This window comes from Vanessa atalanta, chromosome 21 (genome assembly GCF_905147765.1).
Source record: "Vanessa atalanta chromosome 21, ilVanAtal1.2, whole genome shotgun sequence".
Lineage (NCBI taxonomy): Eukaryota > Metazoa > Arthropoda > Insecta > Lepidoptera > Nymphalidae > Vanessa > Vanessa atalanta.
Window position 1 is genome coordinate 2,063,812 of NC_061891.1, and position 20,286 is coordinate 2,084,097.

General features: G+C 33.8%; 1 protein-coding gene across 2 annotated transcripts in view; it reads left to right on the top strand.

Moving 5' to 3' along the window:
• LOC125072259 (E3 ubiquitin-protein ligase SH3RF1) overlaps positions 1-11,478 on the top strand; it is a 39,053-nt gene extending 27,575 nt beyond the window's left edge. Inside the window, exons 4-17 of one of the 2 annotated variants that reach the window (XM_047682799.1) lie at positions 62-153; positions 1,010-1,124; positions 1,621-1,720; positions 2,241-2,367; positions 2,846-2,924; positions 3,050-4,110; positions 4,258-4,448; positions 4,670-4,815; positions 4,992-5,115; positions 5,644-5,708; positions 5,972-6,165; positions 8,518-8,613; positions 9,442-9,537; positions 10,061-11,478. In XM_047682799.1, the coding sequence (XP_047538755.1) occupies positions 62-153; positions 1,010-1,124; positions 1,621-1,720; positions 2,241-2,367; positions 2,846-2,924; positions 3,050-4,110; positions 4,258-4,448; positions 4,670-4,815; positions 4,992-5,115; positions 5,644-5,708; positions 5,972-6,165; positions 8,518-8,613; positions 9,442-9,537; positions 10,061-10,238 (2,664 nt within the window). In that variant the 3' untranslated portion in view covers positions 10,239-11,478. The remainder of the gene's footprint in view (positions 1-61; positions 154-1,009; positions 1,125-1,620; positions 1,721-2,240; positions 2,368-2,845; positions 2,925-3,049; positions 4,111-4,257; positions 4,449-4,669; positions 4,816-4,991; positions 5,116-5,643; positions 5,709-5,971; positions 6,166-8,517; positions 8,614-9,441; positions 9,538-10,060) is intronic. The other variant, XM_047682800.1, reaches the window with a different exon arrangement.
• The last annotated feature ends 8,808 nt before the right edge of the window (positions 11,479-20,286 follow it).

Genomic DNA, 20,286 nt, shown 5'->3' on the forward strand with positions numbered 1-20,286 from the left:
CTGTATATCTGTGAATGTCTATTGAAAGAGTTGATCACGTATGATGTTACCTGCCTTTCAGACTCAATCACAAGTGCAGCCGTCACGTGCGGACGGCAAACAGCCTCCGCCGCATGCGAGAGCCATGTACGATTTTATATCAAACGAACTTGGGTAAGCAAATTTTTTATATTGTGTTTTTATTCAATTGTTGTAAACTACAAGCTTAGTAAAAACTTGTCAAGGTACTACCCGCTCAAGATTATTTTTTTGCCGTATATTATAAACCTACGATGCGTCGTATTGTTGTATTGCAAGTGACATAACATTTCTCATTGTTGGCAACCCTACGAAAAATAAAGCGTCGTTCATCTTAATAGTAAAATGAATAATATTCATCAGTGAAAAATTTAGTCAATTATTGAATGCTTACATCAAGCGACTTTATGATATGAAATAAATCGAACCATTATAATTGTCTCATAAATGTATGGCGACTGATCTGTGCCATTTCCGTCGAACATTATTCGTCTGTTGCATTTTTCGAGACCATAAAAAGTTTGCGATAAAAAATTTAGCTTTGCTTTTATAATAAACATTGTATTTTATTACGATTTTATTTAATCTCGTAACCTGATAAAACAACGCTAAAATGATCTCAAATTAATCTAAAATCTAATCTACATTTACATTATGTCATAATACATAACATTACATATAACTGCAATCAGTAATGGTAACATTTTCAATTTAAATGCTGTTCAAGCGTAAATTCAACTTTAAGTATTTACAAAACGCAAACTGACGTCAACGACTGCGACTGGTCCTTCTCCGCTATTCTAAAATTATATAAATTGTAACGACTATTACGATACAAACCATCTCTGAAGTAAAGCGTATACTGTTTTAATTCGCTTTTTTATTTTAACTCCGAGCGTTAACACATGCTAATTTTATTGTTTTGACCTTTTAGTATACATTTAATATGTTTTGGAATAAATAGATATTTTATTTATATTTTCTTTTCTAGTGACCTGTCATTCAAGAAGGGTGAAACTATAATACTTCACAAGAAACTCGACCCTTTCTGGTATCACGGCGAGTGTTCAGGCAGGAGCGGCATGTTCCCTATTACTTATGTGCAGGTAGGCTGGCAATTATATAAATCTTATATATTAATATTGATGGCACACATATGTAGTATATATTTATGTTGTGTGCTGGTTGGAAGGTTGAGTGAGCAAATTTCTCGTTTAGAAGGAAATCATGTTAACCTGATAACGCTGGTCTAACAAATTGGATTTACAAATTAAGGTGATTTCGCTCATACACAAGTAGCCAGTGTATTTATTTTTGACTTTAACATCAGGCATTTCAGTTATTATATATTCATCAATTTTATATATTTTATATATTCATCAAAATTAAATCATTCTATTCAAGTCGTTCATTTTTTTTTTTTTACATTTCATAATGTTTGATTAGCTTAGTTAATTGTGTATCTCGTCTTTAATAAATAGTAAAACAAAATAATGACAGTTATTAAATTGTTACCAGTGTAATTATTAGCTAATATTTACATTTGTAGCTGTTAGACTAAGAAAGTAAGCCCTTCTTAACATATTATTTTGATTTTTTCAGGTAGTCGTACCCCTGCCAGTACCCACAGCGCTGTGTAAAGCACTTTACGACTTTCGAATGTCAGCCCCGGACGAGGAGGGTTGCTTAGCCTTTGATAAAGGTATAAATTTTGACTACATTCCGAACTGGTGGTAGCTTCACTTAATATAGTTTTTTAAATGATGATTCAAAATTGCTTGTAAAAGCCTACTTGAATAAAGTATATTTTGATTTTGACTCTTGCGCAAGTTCCGCCTAATGGCAATAACTTTTATAGCAGAGTTTTACAGAATTAATGTCTTTGTCCATTCTTGATCAGTTACTACCGAGAGGACAATTTGCCTTTCCGTTCTAAATTCAGAAAAAAAAACAATAAATTATAAATTGCTTATAAACCTATTTTACGAAACGAGGTCCTAGAGGAAATTGCTGTTGCACGCTCATTGATTAATGCGCGTGATCTTCATTAGCTAAATAATTTCTAAGGATCGTCTTACCCGCTGAATACACTAATCTCTAGCGTTTATTAATTCCCTAGGAGTTCGACTCGTGGGATGGACTAAAGTTTCATTATTGTGCTATATTAAAAATTTATAAAAATATAATTTTATGTTTGCCACTAATTCAATAACTGTATTCAGGCGCCATAATAACGGTGCATCGACGAGTGGACGAGAATTGGGCAGAAGGCAGACTCGACCAGAGGGTTGGAATATTTCCTATCGCTTTCGTAGAACTCAACCAGGCGGCCAGACATCTTATGAACAGGTAAAAAGAAATTAAACAAGGTATAAATAATCAAACATAGGCATTCGACTAGTGATAAAAACAGGAGGCCTTCCTTTAGTTATGACCAGTAAAGTAAGGCCCCCTCTCCTTTTGAGAAGAAACTTTTGGATCTTTTTTCATCACATTGCTCCAATGTAGGACTCCAATGTAAAACGGCAGGACTCTGTGCGAGCCCGTCTTTGTAGATACTACCCATTCATCACATATTCGACATTATTCCGGTTTGAAGTTTGAGTAAGCGCAACTAAAGGCACAAGAGGCATAACATCTTAGTTACCTAGATTGTTCGAGTTAGAGATGTAAATTTCTTCGGCGCCAAGGTCTATGGCCCGACTAGAACACTTACTATCAGGTTGTCCATTTGACTGTCCTACCAATTTTTTCAAAAAATAAATTTCGGATACTTGTTCATTTTAGTGTATATATTTTATTTTTACTATATATACCTTAATTCTAGTGCGCCATTAAATCGTCCCGTCCCGCCAGTCCCCGAGCACGCGAGGGCGGGACACTCGGAGCACAGGCAACAGACTCAGGTACTGAGCTACCAATATAGTTCGTTTATTTTTATAAATAGTATAATTTAGAGTCATAAATATTAGGTAATAATTTTAAATTATAACAATGTGTAAAGTATAATTTTAATTTTTGGTTTAACCAGCACCCGCATAGATACCAGCCGATGTCTGTATCGAGCCCGAATTCGGGGCAAGGTCAAGGGAACTACCAAAACCTGGCCACTATGAGCCAGTCCCACCCGAATTACCACGCGACGCACGCGCAAATACTCGTCCCGCAACCCGTCAGTCACCACGTGACCACCGTCGCGCACGGCGGTCTCGTCACCACCACCGCTGTACCCAGAAACATGGATCTCATCGAAAAAAAGAACACAAAGGACTTCATAAAACGCTTTATTAATTTAAATAATAAGATAACAGTGACCGTTGGCAACGATTACGACGAAATAAGACAATTTTTACACGCATCGAAACCCGCCAACTTGAACTCGACGCCCGTGCACCGCGCGGACGCGACGTATCAGAACGTGAGGACACACGAACACTTCCCAGTGCAGCCCACCTTCGCTTCTAATAATAGTTCGGATTCGAGTTCCAGTGTGAACACGCCCTCGACCGGTGTCGTGGGAGGAAGTTCCACGACCACGCCCAATACGAGTTCCAATACGAGTACGTGCGAAAGCGCCGAACCCAGCCTTCCGAGTTCCCCCGATAATAACACCGATCGGAACTCGACCGTACCGCCCAGTAATAACGCCCAAAATCCATCTGAAAACGAAAATCAAGAAACGCAAGAGTCATTGCTTAATGCTTCACTAGGAGTACTGAGTTTGAATGAGAGTTCAACCGCTACGAATACATCTCTTAATGTCAGTCTGCCACCTTCTGAGAGTCCAAAATTAAATGCATCGGTTGCGAGTAACGCGTCACAGAATAATATCGAAAGTCAGGAAAGTGCGAGCAACAATGAGTTTTCTCGTCTGGAGGCGCCGTCCTCTTCGAAGAACGTCATGCGGTCCAGCGGTCCTGACTCATTGTTGAATTTTGGTTTGGGCTTACAAGCGGCCCTGTCGCCCTCCCACAACAAAGAGGGCAATTACATGATGACCAGAGGCCATAGAGATCAACATCATAGAGAAAGAGAGAAACGTCATAGTTTGACTCCTTCGTCTCATCTTCAAGGCAATAACACGCAAAATAGGTGAGAAAAATGTACTTTTTGTTGTGAGTAAAATTGCAGTTTTTATATTTATATATTCTGTATTAGTACTGTTGTTTTTCATAGTTTTGCAAAGAAAATAGCACTTAAAAGATTTGAATTATTAATTCTTATGACTAAATATTGCAGACATTCAGCAGAAATCCTAGCGACGAGTCTCCTAGACCACGCGATGGACAGGGATAGGGAAAGACCGGAGAGGGAGAAAGAGAGACGAAGACGACGCTCTCGAAGTAACGAGCGACCGCTTCCCGCCGCGTACATTGCACTTTATCCTTATAAGCCGCAGAAATCAGACGAATTGGAATTGAAAAAAGGAGGTAAAGTCTAAATGATATTCAAACACTTCTGTACAAAGAAAAAGAGTAATAAATAAATTTTATTAAAATATATAACACTAAGATACCTTAACCTATTATGCGCACTAGCAAAATAGTCAACGTTACTATGATATTATATATAAATAAATATCTCGACGTGTGTATGGCTAATAAGTTTCTTGGGCGATATTCTGTGCCGCTCAACAAGGTGTCCTCCGCAGGCGTGTACACGGTGACGGAGCGCTGCCGCGACGGCTGGTACAAGGGCTGCTGCGAGCGCGCGGCGCGCGGCGGGGTGTTCCCCGGGAACTACGTGGCGCCGCTCGCGCCCCTCGCGCCGCCGCCCGCGCGCGCGCGCCTCGACAAGGTGACGTCACCGACACCGAGACGACCAAGTTTTTATTTATACTATGACCATCGATTATTCGATTTCTTTCAAATTAATTCACGAACGATTACCTTTTTATGAGTTATTTGGTTATTCGAAATTCTTATAATTTTTACTAAAAATTTTTAATCAAACGATTTTTGTCAAATTTTCAGAATGTATCAAACGCATTAGTGAACGTGAAGCCAGCGACGGGAACTACGTCGAATACTTCTAATACGAGCAACACACTCGCCCCGCCGGACGCTCCGCCCAGAGCCAGTAGTCCTATAACATCTGGTAATTATAGAATATATTTTTATTATGTTTAAAACGCAACTTTCCACGCTTAGTTGTTCGGATTCATGGGATTGAGAAGTACGAATGGAAAGTCTTCAAACTCCTCAACCTCATTTTCTTTTTCATAACTCATGAGGGTTATGTAAAAGAAGGCTAAGGGTTACTTTATTTAGCGTATTCAAGCGCCTATATCATCCACGTGTATCGTAGTGAGAAACCAATATACCAGCGTAAGCAATCCCATTGAAGATTATTCATTAGGAAAGCGCCTGGCCGTAAGTTTTGCTAATCTGTATTTTATCCAGAGCGACAAACTGCGTCGATTCAAATATACTAGAGAGGAGAAAGCGAATGAAGATGATAAAATAATTCCAGGTTAAATAACAAACTGACTTTGAAGTAGAAGCTAAGATGAATTTCGTAATTTGCAAATGAATACGTTTTTTTATCTGTATCGTCTAAATAAAATGACAATATAAAAATATGTAAGTAAATAATTTATAAAAAAATATGTTGTTTATTTTACAGTTCAACCATTAACATATCCTTGGAGTTCTGTACAGCCTCAACAGAGTACGCCACGTTCCGAAAAGGTAAGCCAATAATTTGTTTATTTTTGACCGGTTACGACGCATCTATGCGTAAATGTAATATTACATCATATTACACTAACGCATTAACAATTTAGGAATATCTTATTTGTTTTTTATAAGTTAAGTATAACGTTATATGGTCCAGTATATGTACTATTGTGCATAAAGTATCGTCATGGTATGACATAAAATGGTATAAAAAAATAACAATGTGGTAACCTACGTCACGTTTTTTGAAAATCAATTTGTTCTTTTTTTTTCAGTCAAAAGAAAAATCGAAATCGGAGAAGGGTTCGATATCGACGGGGGTGAGCCTGATGAAGCGCCTGGCGGCGATGAAGAAGTGCAAGTCCCCGCCGCCGGCCGGCTACAGCATGGACAACCCCGTGTTCGAGGACGGGCCCGGCACGTCGCTCATGCTGCCCGCGCACGCGCACCCGCACCCCGTGCACGTGCGGTCAGTGCGCTCGGGCCAAACCGATAGCTTATGAATCCTTTTAGTTCATTCAGTTACTTTTATTTATTTAAAACTAACCAGCGAGGGAAATGTTCATTTTCCGTCTTATAGAGCCTTAAGGGTGTCAACGTCATATTTATATGTCGTTTGAGACCCACATAACCCATTATAAAAAAGGGTGTAATGTAGCCGTTACATTTCTAAATTCTACGATTTAAATAGACTTTATAGGCATTAAACAATTTACATTTTACGAGTAAGTATAAAGTCTCCATTTACAATATTCCATTGGATGCTAACCAACTATAATAAATAAATCACCTAATTCTATAGAGTACTGTAGTTTGTCTAGTTTCACAATAGCACCAATAAGTAAATTACCTGCATAGTGATTGAAGCGAGACCTCTATGAAGCTGTGAATTATATAGGTGTGTAAAAGTGCGAGTGAGACAAAGCTATAATAGCGTTCTATTCGTGCCAGTACTTGCTTGCCTTGTACAAAGATACATCGCTTTGCCTCATTCTATTGCTCAGAACATTTTTTGATTTTGATAGTGGCATTGTACATTAATCCTTAATTTGTGCATACAATCGTTGTGTGTGCATCCCGCATGTGTCCTTGTTAACTTGTGTTATGTGACCCTAATATCACTGATCATTTGACCTTGCATTGTGTTTTCATTAATTCTGAGAGACTTGGTCTGATCCTAAATAGGCTAGTTGACAAAATTTGGAAATTAGTTTAAAACTATAGCTTAGCATCTATTTCACCCCAAAAATATACTATTTTAAGAAAAATAGGTTTTTAATGTTAGTATTTTGAGTTTTTAGAAATGAACTTGAAATTGACCGCGAAAAAGGCCAAGACTGTCATGGCGTCTTGAATGACGTCACACCTCGCGAAACAGCCGTGTTTGTGTATGACAGTCAATTGTGTTTTTTAATAAATAATGAATTCCTCGTATTATAAATACTGTATGGTGCCCCAATGTGAAAGTACAATGATAAAAACGCCAGACAAATTATTCATATACGTACCAAACAATAAATAAATACGAATAAAGTGCTTAAAAATGGCATGGAGGCAAGATGCTCTTATTTTGTCAACTAATTCCACAATTTATTTCTGTGAAGATCATTTCGATGTAAGTATTAAATACAACTTTATATATCTAGTTATAAATGTATCGTAAAAGAAATGAATTTAGCAAATATAATATATTACACATAACCTATAAAATGTTAGGACTAGAATAGGACTTTATGATTTGTTTGAGTTAAAATATTATTTTCGTTTTATAAAATGTAATAATTCAAACTCTTCTTATGTTTTTAGTTGCCAAATGATATGACTAATTATACAGAGTATCATATTATGGGTAAAGACACAAGTGCGCATGAAACCAGGTTGTATACCAACGAAGTTCGAATGCCAAGAAGATATATGTTGAAAAAACAAAGTTTGTCAATAATCGCAGAGTGTTTGAAAGATCCAGAACCAAGTAGTACCCCCAGTTTATCTGCCATAATGATAATTGATAGCAACAACGTAGCGTTCCGCGCTTGTTTCGCGAGGTGTGACGTCACGCAACTCTGATTGGTGTTTAATGTCACGTGATTAAATGCCTCATTTTGTCGATTTTATTTTCCAAAAATATAATTAATCTTTTATTATTTTTGTAGAAAAGTTGTTTTTTTATTTACTAATTATCATGGTTAATCATTAGAAACTCAAAGCCATCCGATTTATTATTAGTGGAAACAAGCCTATTATGTAAACGAAATAAATATGTATAATATTCTTTTAAAATTATTATTTAAATTTTAACCGCGATGATTTCTGACTAAATATAAAAGGTTTGCTGATTTGCTAAAACAGACAATGTATAAATAAGAGTTTTTAACATCATACGCTCCACTTGCTTTCATGAAACAGACCAAGGCTCTCTTGTATGGCATTTGTTTAACATATCAAGTGTTATTGTGTAATTATGGAAAAAAATCAGCTTTTATAAGAATCTGTAAATATTTCTCAGTTTGTTCTGTCAACTTTTTTTTTCTATAAAAGCTCGTTTGTCTCCAATACATACCGTACCGCACACGTATACGATTATTGACCACTATCTATGTTACAATATTTTACCTACATATAAAGATGTATCTACTACTAGACCTCAATCTTAAACTAATTAAAATCATATCACATCCGAATTAATTAACCATGTAAAGATTTTTTTTAACTTTGCACTCCCAAATAAAACGTAAAGTAGACGCACAGAACGGTCCCCCCCCCACGCTCGTGTCGTATATCGTATCGTGTGCGATGCACGTCTAGCGGGTAGTGCGCGCAGGTCGGGCTCGTGTCCGTCGCAGCTGCTGCGCGCGCCGCCCGCCGCGCCGCCCGCCGCGCGCGCCGCGCCCGCGCCCCGCGACCAGCGCGCGCACAGGTGGGCACGCGCCGCGCCGCGCCCCCACGGGCTCACGCACACGCACACGCACACGACACTCGCATGCATTCGGACCTTATTCTGCCGTCACTATACACGCACATACACTCGTACAGAACACACACGACCACAGTAGTGTCTATTTTTGTGATAAGACAAATTATAAAACGCACATTTAATACACACACACACACACACAGAATAAACGCACATTTAATGCACAGTGCAATAATTCTGTCGTTATTTTGAATGACGAATGCATGTCACACGAAGCTATACGACATCCACCCGACGATACATAGTTGTGAGATTAATATTGTATTACAAAACTTAACATTGACACGTGTTTATGCATTTTGTTTTTATGTTTTGTTTGCTAATTTCACAGTGTTGCTGCACTTTTGGCATTTTCATGTTCACAGTCACGATCGTACTTTAACATAGTTTGAGTCCTGAAAGTCCAATTAAAATAAATAGATCAATCCCCTTAGAAGTATCTTCTTTGACATAACCAGGGATGGAAGGGTTATTGGAGTTATATATCGACGACAATATTCTTGCCCAATGTTATCACTATGAAAATAATATATATCACATGAATAGAGATGGACATTTATAATCATAAAGCTGAAAATGTATGAAACTTAAAGATTTACATAATTATACATCGCAAGAATTATAGTCTCAAAGAACTCTAATGTATATATATGATATAGGAGGATTTAAATGTTTATACAATTATCATTCCACCAGTACCTACCTACATTCATATAGTACACTAGAGTTCGACCCGCCTCTCGTAACGCGCGCGTTGGCTGCGTCCCGCAGAGGCCCGGGCGCGGCGGAGTGGGCGACGCACCGCAAGTCGGCGTCGCTGGACGTGTCGGCGCGCCGCGAGCGCCACGCGCCGCCGCTCAAGGAGAGGTATAGTCGCTTGCGGGCCGAGCCCGTTGTGTGTTTCAAATGGGATTCAACTATTTAGTCATCTCTAGTATAAATTCAAATTCGGACAGATTTAGTATAAAAGTGTTTTTATAGTAAAGGGATCAATGAACTACCTATGAGATGGCAAGATAACGACGGTGCATACTATGGTCAATTAATATATTTTACAAAAAAAATTGACTTTATATTCCTCCCGTACAAAATGCTAATTTCATATGTAAGGATCTAATAAATAAATTCGCGATCGCGATGGCCATGGCCCACTGGTAGTTATTCTATAAGCTGTGTTTATATAACGCGTATGCATAGCATTCGTTTGTGTCAAATGAGTTAATGATTTGTATGGCACCGTTAAACATTGATCCTCTTTACACGTGATGAACTGACACATTGTGCGTGAAAAAGTAAGATTCCAATTAAACTCGAATCTTCGTTGAAAATTTACATTAATCTACTGAGTGATTTTAATTCACATCGTTAATATTATTATTTGTCATCCTAGATTCCGCTGCATAGTCCCGTATCCCCCGAATTCGGAGTACGAGCTCGAACTGAGAGTGGACGACATCGTTGTCGTCTGTAAGAAGCGGGGAGACGGATGGTACAAAGGTACGCTCCAGCGCACCGGCCGTACCGGACTCTTTCCGGCCTCCTTCGTGCAGAGCTGCCCTCCAGATTGACGATAGCGCACCTGTGTACGATTAGGTAAGCGTACATTGTACGACTCGCGAGTGACAGACATTGTGAGTTTCACGTACAGATGATCGACACGTACTTTACGATTAACTTGTACATTCAAATAGTCTTTATCATAGACAAAGTGTAAAACTAATTACTTTTTAGCTAAAAGTTTTAAATAAAAAAGATACATACTAACTGGATTTGAAAATAAAATTTCAAATGATTTGTTAAAGGGTTGTGTTATAGAATATACCACGAGAGATAACGGATGAAGTTCGTAAGAGTGATTGTGTGATCAAATTATTAAATAAAATACATCGCTGACCGAAAAAATTATAGAATTAGAGCAACATAAAAAGTAACAAGTTAATATAAAATTAGTAACAAATAACGAAATCTGCCATTATTAGAGAAATTGATTTAGTATTCCTAAATTATGTATAGAAAAATCTTTAGATTATTTACGTTTTATTTAAGTTTTTAAGGACGTCCAAAAAGAATCTTCATGCTTTTAAAACTTTGTAATAATATTTTTTACAACTGATAATTTTTAATGTGTTAATTTATGTTCTAAATTTAAACCTATTTAGAAATTTTGGCCTTTATCTCGAACATAATGGCAGCACAGACTATGACAAATATTCATGTTTCCTAAATTATTTCAATTTAAATATAACATCTATACAAACTAAATCATTAAAAAACAACAATAATTATCCTCCTATATTGTCTATACTTATTGAAAAATGCAATAATGACTTAAAATAGATTTAAAAAAAAATAGTTATCAATATATTATTGATTGTTTCGGTATCTATATACAGTCCATTCCACGAGACGAACTCCCTCAAGTTCAAATACTCGCACCTGGTTGGTCGATGCGCGCAACCAGAGATAAGCTAGACGAATCCGGTATTTAAGTCGATACTAAGAAATCATTCGGCGTACGATATACCCAACGAGCGCACAGGGGCCTTTTCCTTTAAGACTCTTGGAATGGACTTTAGTAATAGTATTTTTAATCTCTAACCATAGAACTACATCTAGTAGTATAGACAAAAAATTGTCTGAAATTTTACCCAACGGTTAATAACACAATTTATATTTTTAAATAGATATTTTTCAATACATAGATATTATTGTAGGTAAGTGATTTATAGATAGTGTACTCGTGAAAGTTTTTAGACGATTTTTAAATTGAATTTATTTTTATAGACTCGATACGCTTATTACGTTAGTTTTTTTTTTTTTGTTTTTAAGATTTACCTGTGTTCCGATATAAAAAAAAAAAAAAACAAAACTTGGGTACTTGAACCCTGATAAGTTATTATTAAAATGTTCATTGTTATAAAATTAGAAATTCCTTTATTCAAATGAATATTTTCACTTAACAAATATGTTAATGTAACTGATAATTCTAAACGAATCCAAAAACGGAATACAGGTTAAAATTTCGTTACTTTAAACACTGCCATACTAATAATTCGTTACGGTTTCTCGGAAAGTTTTCCCATTTTATGTAACTATATTTATTTTTAATTATATTACGTCTTATACTATATTCCATGGGCAGGGGGGTAAAATTAAACAAACCTTAATTTTCTCTGATATATTATGCAATACAAACAGTTCGTGATTAATATAACTTTATTCATGACACACGACTATTCCACTTAAATACTGATATATACTTTAGTTTTATTTCCAAAGTTTTGCAAAATTTTCGCTAATTCGTATTGCGTGTCCATTCCAATCTGAGAAAGAATATTGTTAAACAAAACTTTAGATTTACGCATTTCATGCGGGTTCTTAAAGGCTACTTATATAAAAGTTTCTATAACAGCTTCGTTGATGTTCAATACGCCATTTTTAGTTCAATCCATAACTAATTTCATAGATTCTAGCGATCGACCAATGATATCCCGTCAATTCGATGTCAAAGATTGTTTATTTGGCTCTTGTCCTCTTGTGATTGGACTATTCCAAATTCCAATAGTTCCAGCAGTAAATTACTCATTTAAATTTTGACATGTCATCTCAATTCAACGTCATCGTTGTTAATTTCTTAACTCCTGCCAATGGAATCTATAAGCGTCGTATAAAAAAAAGAGATTTAAAATTCTGTTACATTTATCACTGGTAACGATAATTTGGAATTTAATATTCTACCGTTTTTTTTAACGAATTAATTATACTAAGATTAATCGTTTAGTTCTTTTTTTTTTTAATTTTATGTTAATGATTTATTAGATAATATGTATCTATAATTAGGTAACCTTAATGTAATCTTTAGTTTATATTTTATAATGTAGGATAAGAATTTATATGTAGTTTTAACTTTTTATTTATTATCTGTACGTATACATTGTTTCGGACGACTTTTTAAATAAAAAAAAAAAAAATTAATCAGCGACATTTCGATTAATTTATTTCTAAAAATATACTTATTGTATTTTTTATATTCACGGTAAAAGTCGTCTCTATTGAAATATATCTTTTATATTATAAAAAGCTCAAAATTTTCATTATATCGATGTTTTCAATGTAAACGTTAATGTGTTTCTATTTCTAAGCATCTTTATCGATCATTAGTATTTATTACCTATTTATAGATTTTTTTACTATTTCTAGTGCTGTTTTATACTAGAATTTGAAATCTTCCTAAATTGAATTTTTAATGGATTTTAATCGCATTTTATATTTCACGGAAGAGTTCATGATGTCGTAAGAAATGTCGGGTTAAATCAGTATGTGAGATATCATAATTTAAATTCAAATGTCGCTTTTGTTCTAGACTTATAATCATTATTTTTTATGTTATGGATAACATGGTGATGAATTAAATCAAACGGTAATAATCCTAAATTATGGCGATTAAAATCCATTACATCGATTTCCTTCGACATTTCGGTTATTAAAAAAGAACTGATATTATTTTAAGTATTTATTAGAAAGTGTTTTCTTAACTATTAAGACCTTCTTTGTTATTTTACTCATATATACACAACGAATTTTTTAACATATATATATCTTGTAACTGTGAATATTTGTACATTTTATATTTTCCGACTACGATTACCCCCGCCATTTTGTAGTTTGCTTGTTCTTTCCAAATTCAAAAAATGAACTAATATTTTCGCGCGAACAGCGAAGGCGATCAAGGAGTTTTTAGAAAAAAGTTTTTAATGAAAATTGTAACTAGGATGAGTGCATGTTCACAAATTTTACGTACACGTTATTTAGAAAAATATATTTAACACCACTGTTTGTGATGCAAAATTGTATATCGAAATTTATATTTGTTTTAAATTTAATAGTTAAATGAAAAAATAAATATCCAATTGAATTTTAGATCATTTAATATCAATGTGTATTGGGAGTCAAATAGTTGAATAGGTAGTTGGAAAATATTCTTTATCAACGGTTAATGTAACGAGGATTTTGTTCAGTACTTCGCTTGTATTGTAAGGTAAGAACATCATATCGAAGAGATGATTTAGGTAACTATGGAGAGAAATAAAGATTTCTTCTTAAGCTTGACTTTTATTTGCGTTCCTTTTGTTTTTTAAAAATAAATAGATTGATATTTGCAACAAAAGTGTTTAAATGGCTAAACTTAGAGAAGAATGTTTTAAACCTTATTTTATCAACTTGCTTCAACGAATGAATGGGTAATGTAAATATTTATAGCAGATTTTTATTGGAAAAAGGTTTTCCTACATCGTCGAGCACAAGATAATACAAAAGCACACAAAGATTTTTGACAATAAAAGTACTTTCATATGTAAACACACAAATGTAACGGAAATTTTAGCTTTATACTAAGACGTAAAAGTAGGTAATTTCAAAATGAATGTCAGATTTCAGAACATTTTCGGCTTCGTAAACGTTATTTTCCGGGTGTAGTTACACTGATTTTGTCTCTATTTGTCTTCATTGATTTGACATGTGAAAGAAGGAGACACTGAACTGTCAACTAATTATTCTTTACGTAAAGACGTTGATGTTCCTATGCTCTATATGTTAAAACATTGTCAATATTACGGCTATGATACGATCCAGATTATATTCCGATACTGCTTAGATCGAACTGCAACTGGATCGTTGTGTAAGTAGAACAGGAAAATGAACGTATCGATTCTATTGCGATGGTGACAATTTCTTAGTGAATTGGTGCCTTTCGATGGATTGAGTTAATAGCCCAATCATATTAAGGATTTATGAAAATCCGAATTTTGGGACTTTTGACCTTAAATATCTTAAAGGTGGAAACAGTATTTTCTGAATTGGGATTTTAATGCCAAAACAAAGGCATTTACAAATTTTATCTTTGTTAACAAGTAGCACACGCCCAGCTATTGTGGCATATAATAACCACTCTCAACTATATTTATCTTAGTGATTTATGTCCATAATTCATTATTAATTATTTCGTTAATCATCATATTATCAATTTACGCTGTAAACAATAATTTAAACTTACTAGTTGTAAAATGACTTCCGATTATTTTGTCATTGAAAAGAAAGGACGCGCTAAAGAAGCATATTCGGTTATTTAATAATTCCTGGCACGACGTTACGCTGTCCGAGTATCATAAGTTGAAGTGTACTAATTAATTATTGGACTGTGTTTTATTTTGATAAAACCCATAACACCCACAAGTGTTAATACTTCTCTCATTGTGAGGTTAGTTTTAGTCCTATAAACCTTTGCATAGTTGGTGGCACGTTCATGACAGTTTCTGTCATAATACTATTAATGTTTGATGAAACTCTGCAAGTAGTATATAACAAATAATATAAAGATAGATAAGAAAAAGAAACAATAAATATAAGTAATATTCTGAGAAAACAAATTATAATTAAAAGTTTTAAATATCGGAGAATTGTCAAGAAAGAAATAAAACCTGCTATTGATAAAATGGATTCTAAAATAAATCGAATGAAGACACCTTTTATCAGTAATTGTGCCCGAAAAATCTAATAAATAGATTTGTAAGAGCAATCAGAACTTTCATCAGATGAGTGGAGCTTTCACGATAACATTTAGTTCACGAACACCATTGTCAAGTAAATGCTCGCAAGCTTTCACTTCTACTAAACTTAGGAGTTTGAAAGTAATAATAACGTTTATAATGTCCCAGCTTTTCGTTATGATTTAATTCTAAGACACAAAAAGTGATTAAGAAATCTTCACGGTTAAATGAATTTTTTTCGTCGAGTATTTACTGTATAGAACAAAACTTTTTGTTTATGGATATATTTGTATTTCGATCCAGATTAATTTATTTTCTTTTTAAAATACTTTTGTTCACTTTTGTTTTTCTATGTTATGCAATCATAAGATGAGATGAGAAATCATAAGGTTGGAATAAGTACCAACTAATCATATATGTTGTAGGACATATTTAATCCTTGCTACTTCTGTTAGTTACCACAGTCGAGAGTTTTCGTAAAGGAAATTGTTGGGCGTCTCATCAAAATGAAGCTATTTACGAAAAATTTTGCTTGATAGTAATCAAGTGCAAAACGAACCCTGAATCCTGGACTACAAATATATCCTGACTGATATTGGCCACGGCAACCATCCCTTGCGAGACAGCCTTCTCCGCAAGAGAGGCGCAATATTAAGTCCACAAGTAGGTATTTGCTCACTCTCATAATTCGGCAAATCTGAAAACAAATAATTTAGACGCAGGATTTATTACGTGTTACAGTGTACACTATCCATTTCCTCTGGATTGCTAGTGGAAATTTCTCAACGGAAAAAAACGCTAACTCTTTTGTTTTGTCATGATCTGCTGCCTATTAAGCTTTTAAGTAGACATTCAAGTCTTATAAATTCTTTGATTTTTGTTTTTATAGGTTTTCGAGCGAATGAAAAAAATGTACATTCAAAATGATGTATTACAAAAATTATACTTTTTTTTTTTAAATATTAGATATGTCTCTGGCATTCAATAAAAAAATAAACAAAGAGCCAAGATGAGTTCCCCGACGCTTGCAGAAACAAAGAGGTTGGTTATGAAATGTAAATATTATTATAAAATACAGTTCATATCGTATCTCGTAATACTGTGTGGATTACGACAGCTCTTGAAGGCTGTCTTTAGCAAGTGCATCGGATGGATCGGTGACGTCACAGCGGCACGTGATGTGTCATTGGCCATTCGTCACGTGACTGGCTTAACATTAATTTAATATTGGTTATGATAAATAATGAGTAAAGCTATAATTAAAACTAGTGATCTTCCAGTGGTAGAAATTCGACACTAATTCATTGCTAATAAACATGAACTAATATAACTTTGAATTTTAATATTTGTTTTATTTCAAATATATGAACGATAGGAAAAATGAGGTTTAGCTTGATTGGAACTTGTTCAGTAATCCTGTCGATATGTTCGAACGCTATTCTATGTTAACTCTAAAATTACGGTATGATCTGGAATGTAGGGTAGATACTTATTTGTTTTCAAATTTTAGTATTTACTTTTCACTCAAAAACTATCAAAATAAATCTAACCAAACGACTGCGGTCAATTTTGTATACTATAAAAAAATATATATGTGCACTCCATCTACTGACTCTTAACATAGCTGGAGTAACACTGCCTAGAACCTATATAACTTCGTGATATTATGTGACAAAAAACGACACTAACTTATATACCCGTCTCGGATTCGAACCAGCTAGCCACTAGAGTGAGACCAGCAAAGGGTAAATTTCCATTCCCCCCATATTTTTATTAATAGACCCTTTATTAATCGAAGTTTGACAGGTATTAACATTGGTTATCTTTTTTGATTTGCTAAATAACCAGTATTACTTTTAAAACAAATTAAATTATACAATTAATAAATCTAGATTGTATTGACTAGTATAGATATCAGTGTGCATAATTTTAGGTGAAACTGGTTTAAAATTCGTATGTAAATAGGACCCACAGCCACAGGTAAAGTAAAATATAGGCGTGCAATAAAAAAATTATACAAAAAAATGTTTTTAATAAGCTTTAAAACGACATTACCACATTACAGACAGTTAGGTACGTTCCAACATATTTATGTAAGTATGTTATCAATACTAATATTATAAATGCGAATGTAATCCTGTCTGTCTGTTGTGTTGTTTCATGGTCAAACATTTGAACCGTATTTGATGAAATTTGCTACTTTTTATATCTAGCACCTGACGACCGACGAACGTGAGCAAAGCCGCGGGCGACAACTAGTAAACAATAATGTCGTGCATTTACAACGTTCGTTTCTTATTTGTTGTAAATAAATAAATAAATAACCGTCTTTATTCTTTCATATGTTATTGTAATCATAAAAAAGTGAAACTGTATAATGTGCAAATCGGATAATCGCGTTTTTGTTGTACAAGACGTTTATTAATACAGCCAACAAATGACAAACATATGAGTTTAAGCCATAATAATAATATTAAAATAGAAGTAACATAGAAATTAAATATATTCTATTCTTAATCACAATATAACGACATTTTATCACCAATCGAAGAGAACATTTTATTTAGCAAATTCATTGATAAACAACCTTCTTTTTTCTTTCTCGGCGTGTGTTTACATTCGTTGAGCGCAAAATATTCTGCCAATGTCACGGGTAAAAGAGATAACAATCATTTACAGATCACACCGATAGATAACAACTACCATTGTAACCATAGCAACGGCAAGAGTAGGAAAAACAAAAGAGGTCCGATCGTTGTCTGAACTCCTTTGACATTTTCCAATATAATTTATTTATTTAATCGTGATATAATTTTCAAGGATTATCTTAAAAACTCAGATTATGAACAAAGGCAGAGTGCGTCGAACATTATAGCGAATCAACGTCGTAAATTTTTATTGAAACGATTATAGTTGATAATATAATATTATTAGTTTTTTTGTTTAACAAATTACACATTTTTAGTCGAAGACAATTTGATACAACCTTTTGAAGAATGTTAATTAAGTGTTGTTGTATTATTTAACCGAAGCGTTATATAATTTAATACTGCAGGTGTCTAACACAGGGCAACTACAGACGAGTCATTTATGAACATGTACTTTTGTTTGTTGAGTAAAGCGAATTAATTTACAATCTATTAGTTAAAAATGTAGAACAGCGGGTCAACAGACATTGAAGGTGAAGTGGAAATAAATTGCATTGCCTAGTGTAATATACCCTGGCTGAAAAAAATCCAAAGTTTGTCAATAATACCATTAATCCTAAACGATTCTCATATACATTGTTTATTAATAGATTATACTCTTCTAGCCTCTAGGTTCTGCAGAACTGCAGAAGTTTTTCCACAAATTAAAAAATATGCATCGCATTATGTCCTTTTAGAAAGTATTTAGTTATCTAACTATTCTGACTTCGGACATAAGTAAATATAATAACGGATAACTATTTCTGTGTTTTTTTTTCTATTTTTTTTGTCTCTAAATTGTATTTCACGTGTAGATAAGCGGTTGTTGTTATTCTATATATATGTACATATATATGTACCTAGAGCAAATAATTAAATCATAACAAAATAAAGAAAACCATTGTAAATACTATTGTGATTACCAAAGACTTCATTATTTTCTTGTATTTTAGTGGAAAAGAACTGTGTTCTTTTACGCGGCTATTATTTACAGTATAAAATGAATGGCAGAAGTCGTCACGTAAGGCAAAATCGTTATGCCCCTTTATGATTCTATATACCCACAACGTCATAGCCGACAGGGTAGATTTGTTATATTGCAGCCTGAGTGAACTCACAACTATAGCCACTTGGACTATATCATATATAACGCAGAGACTTATTTTTGATATGGTTTATAAACGTGCTGTAATATCGAATTAGGACAACCGTGTCCTGTAATGATATGTATACAGTCTTGTATTATAAATAATTATAAATATACGGTTTTATATAATATTATTTAAATTATTGCTTTAATTCATACATATTTTTAATTATAATTTTATTTATAATCATTGAATTTTTTCAAACGTTGTTAATTTATTTCTTTGTGTCTGTTATAAATAATATACAGCGAGAGCAACTTTTTACCACGAAATCTCGTTTTTTATTTTATACTTCAACTTTAAAGGAGAACAACAACTGGCATTCGAGGAGATTTGTCATCGTAAATCCAATGTTAACTTGTATTGTACAATAATCCAATTTTTTGTTGTGACGCTACCTAGTAATTTAAACCTGTAGGCTCAATTAAGTAACGTCAATACAAATTATGAAAAAGGCACGTTAAAGACACGAACAAATTAAAGATTATTCGAAAATTTAAGTTCAATTAAATTATACATAGTTTAAATTTATATTTATTTGTATTTCGTGGAAACTTAGATTTAAATATTATGTTTATTATTTATAGCCACGTTGTAATATTAAATGAAAAAAAAAATGCTAAATTATTATCGTATGTAGAATACCTAACGACTAACCAACGTCTACAAATACCAAAGGTTTTAACTGAGGAACCGGTTTTAAAGTCGATTCGCTTCGTTATTTTGTTTAATGTTTCATGACTTTAAACCGTTAAAACTTAAACTTGGCACGTTCCAAACTCGTTTGAAACTATCGTTATTCGAATTTCAAATATCTTTATCGACAGTTTCATATGATTAGTTGGCTATTAATTATTTTATAGTCGGTTATTAGCAATGATGTATTTTTATTCAAATGTCAAAACGATGACAGAAACCTGTTTTTAAATAAATATTTTAATTTATTTAAAGACTATTGACCACCACAACGTAAATGGAACAAAAGGCGGACTTAATGCCTGAAGGCATTCTCTGCCAGTCAATCTTTAAGTTAAATAGAAAATAAGAAGACGGCAATTAATAATTGACAACACTAGAGCAGACATGTTTTGAAATGTTTGCATCAAAGTTCGTGGAAGTTCGTGTTAGTGACTTCTAAGCGATAACTTTAACATATTGCACACTTTGTCAGGAGGCGATTCAAATAGAAGGATAAATTAAATTAGATAGGTTTGTTCATTAAAATTTAAATGAGTA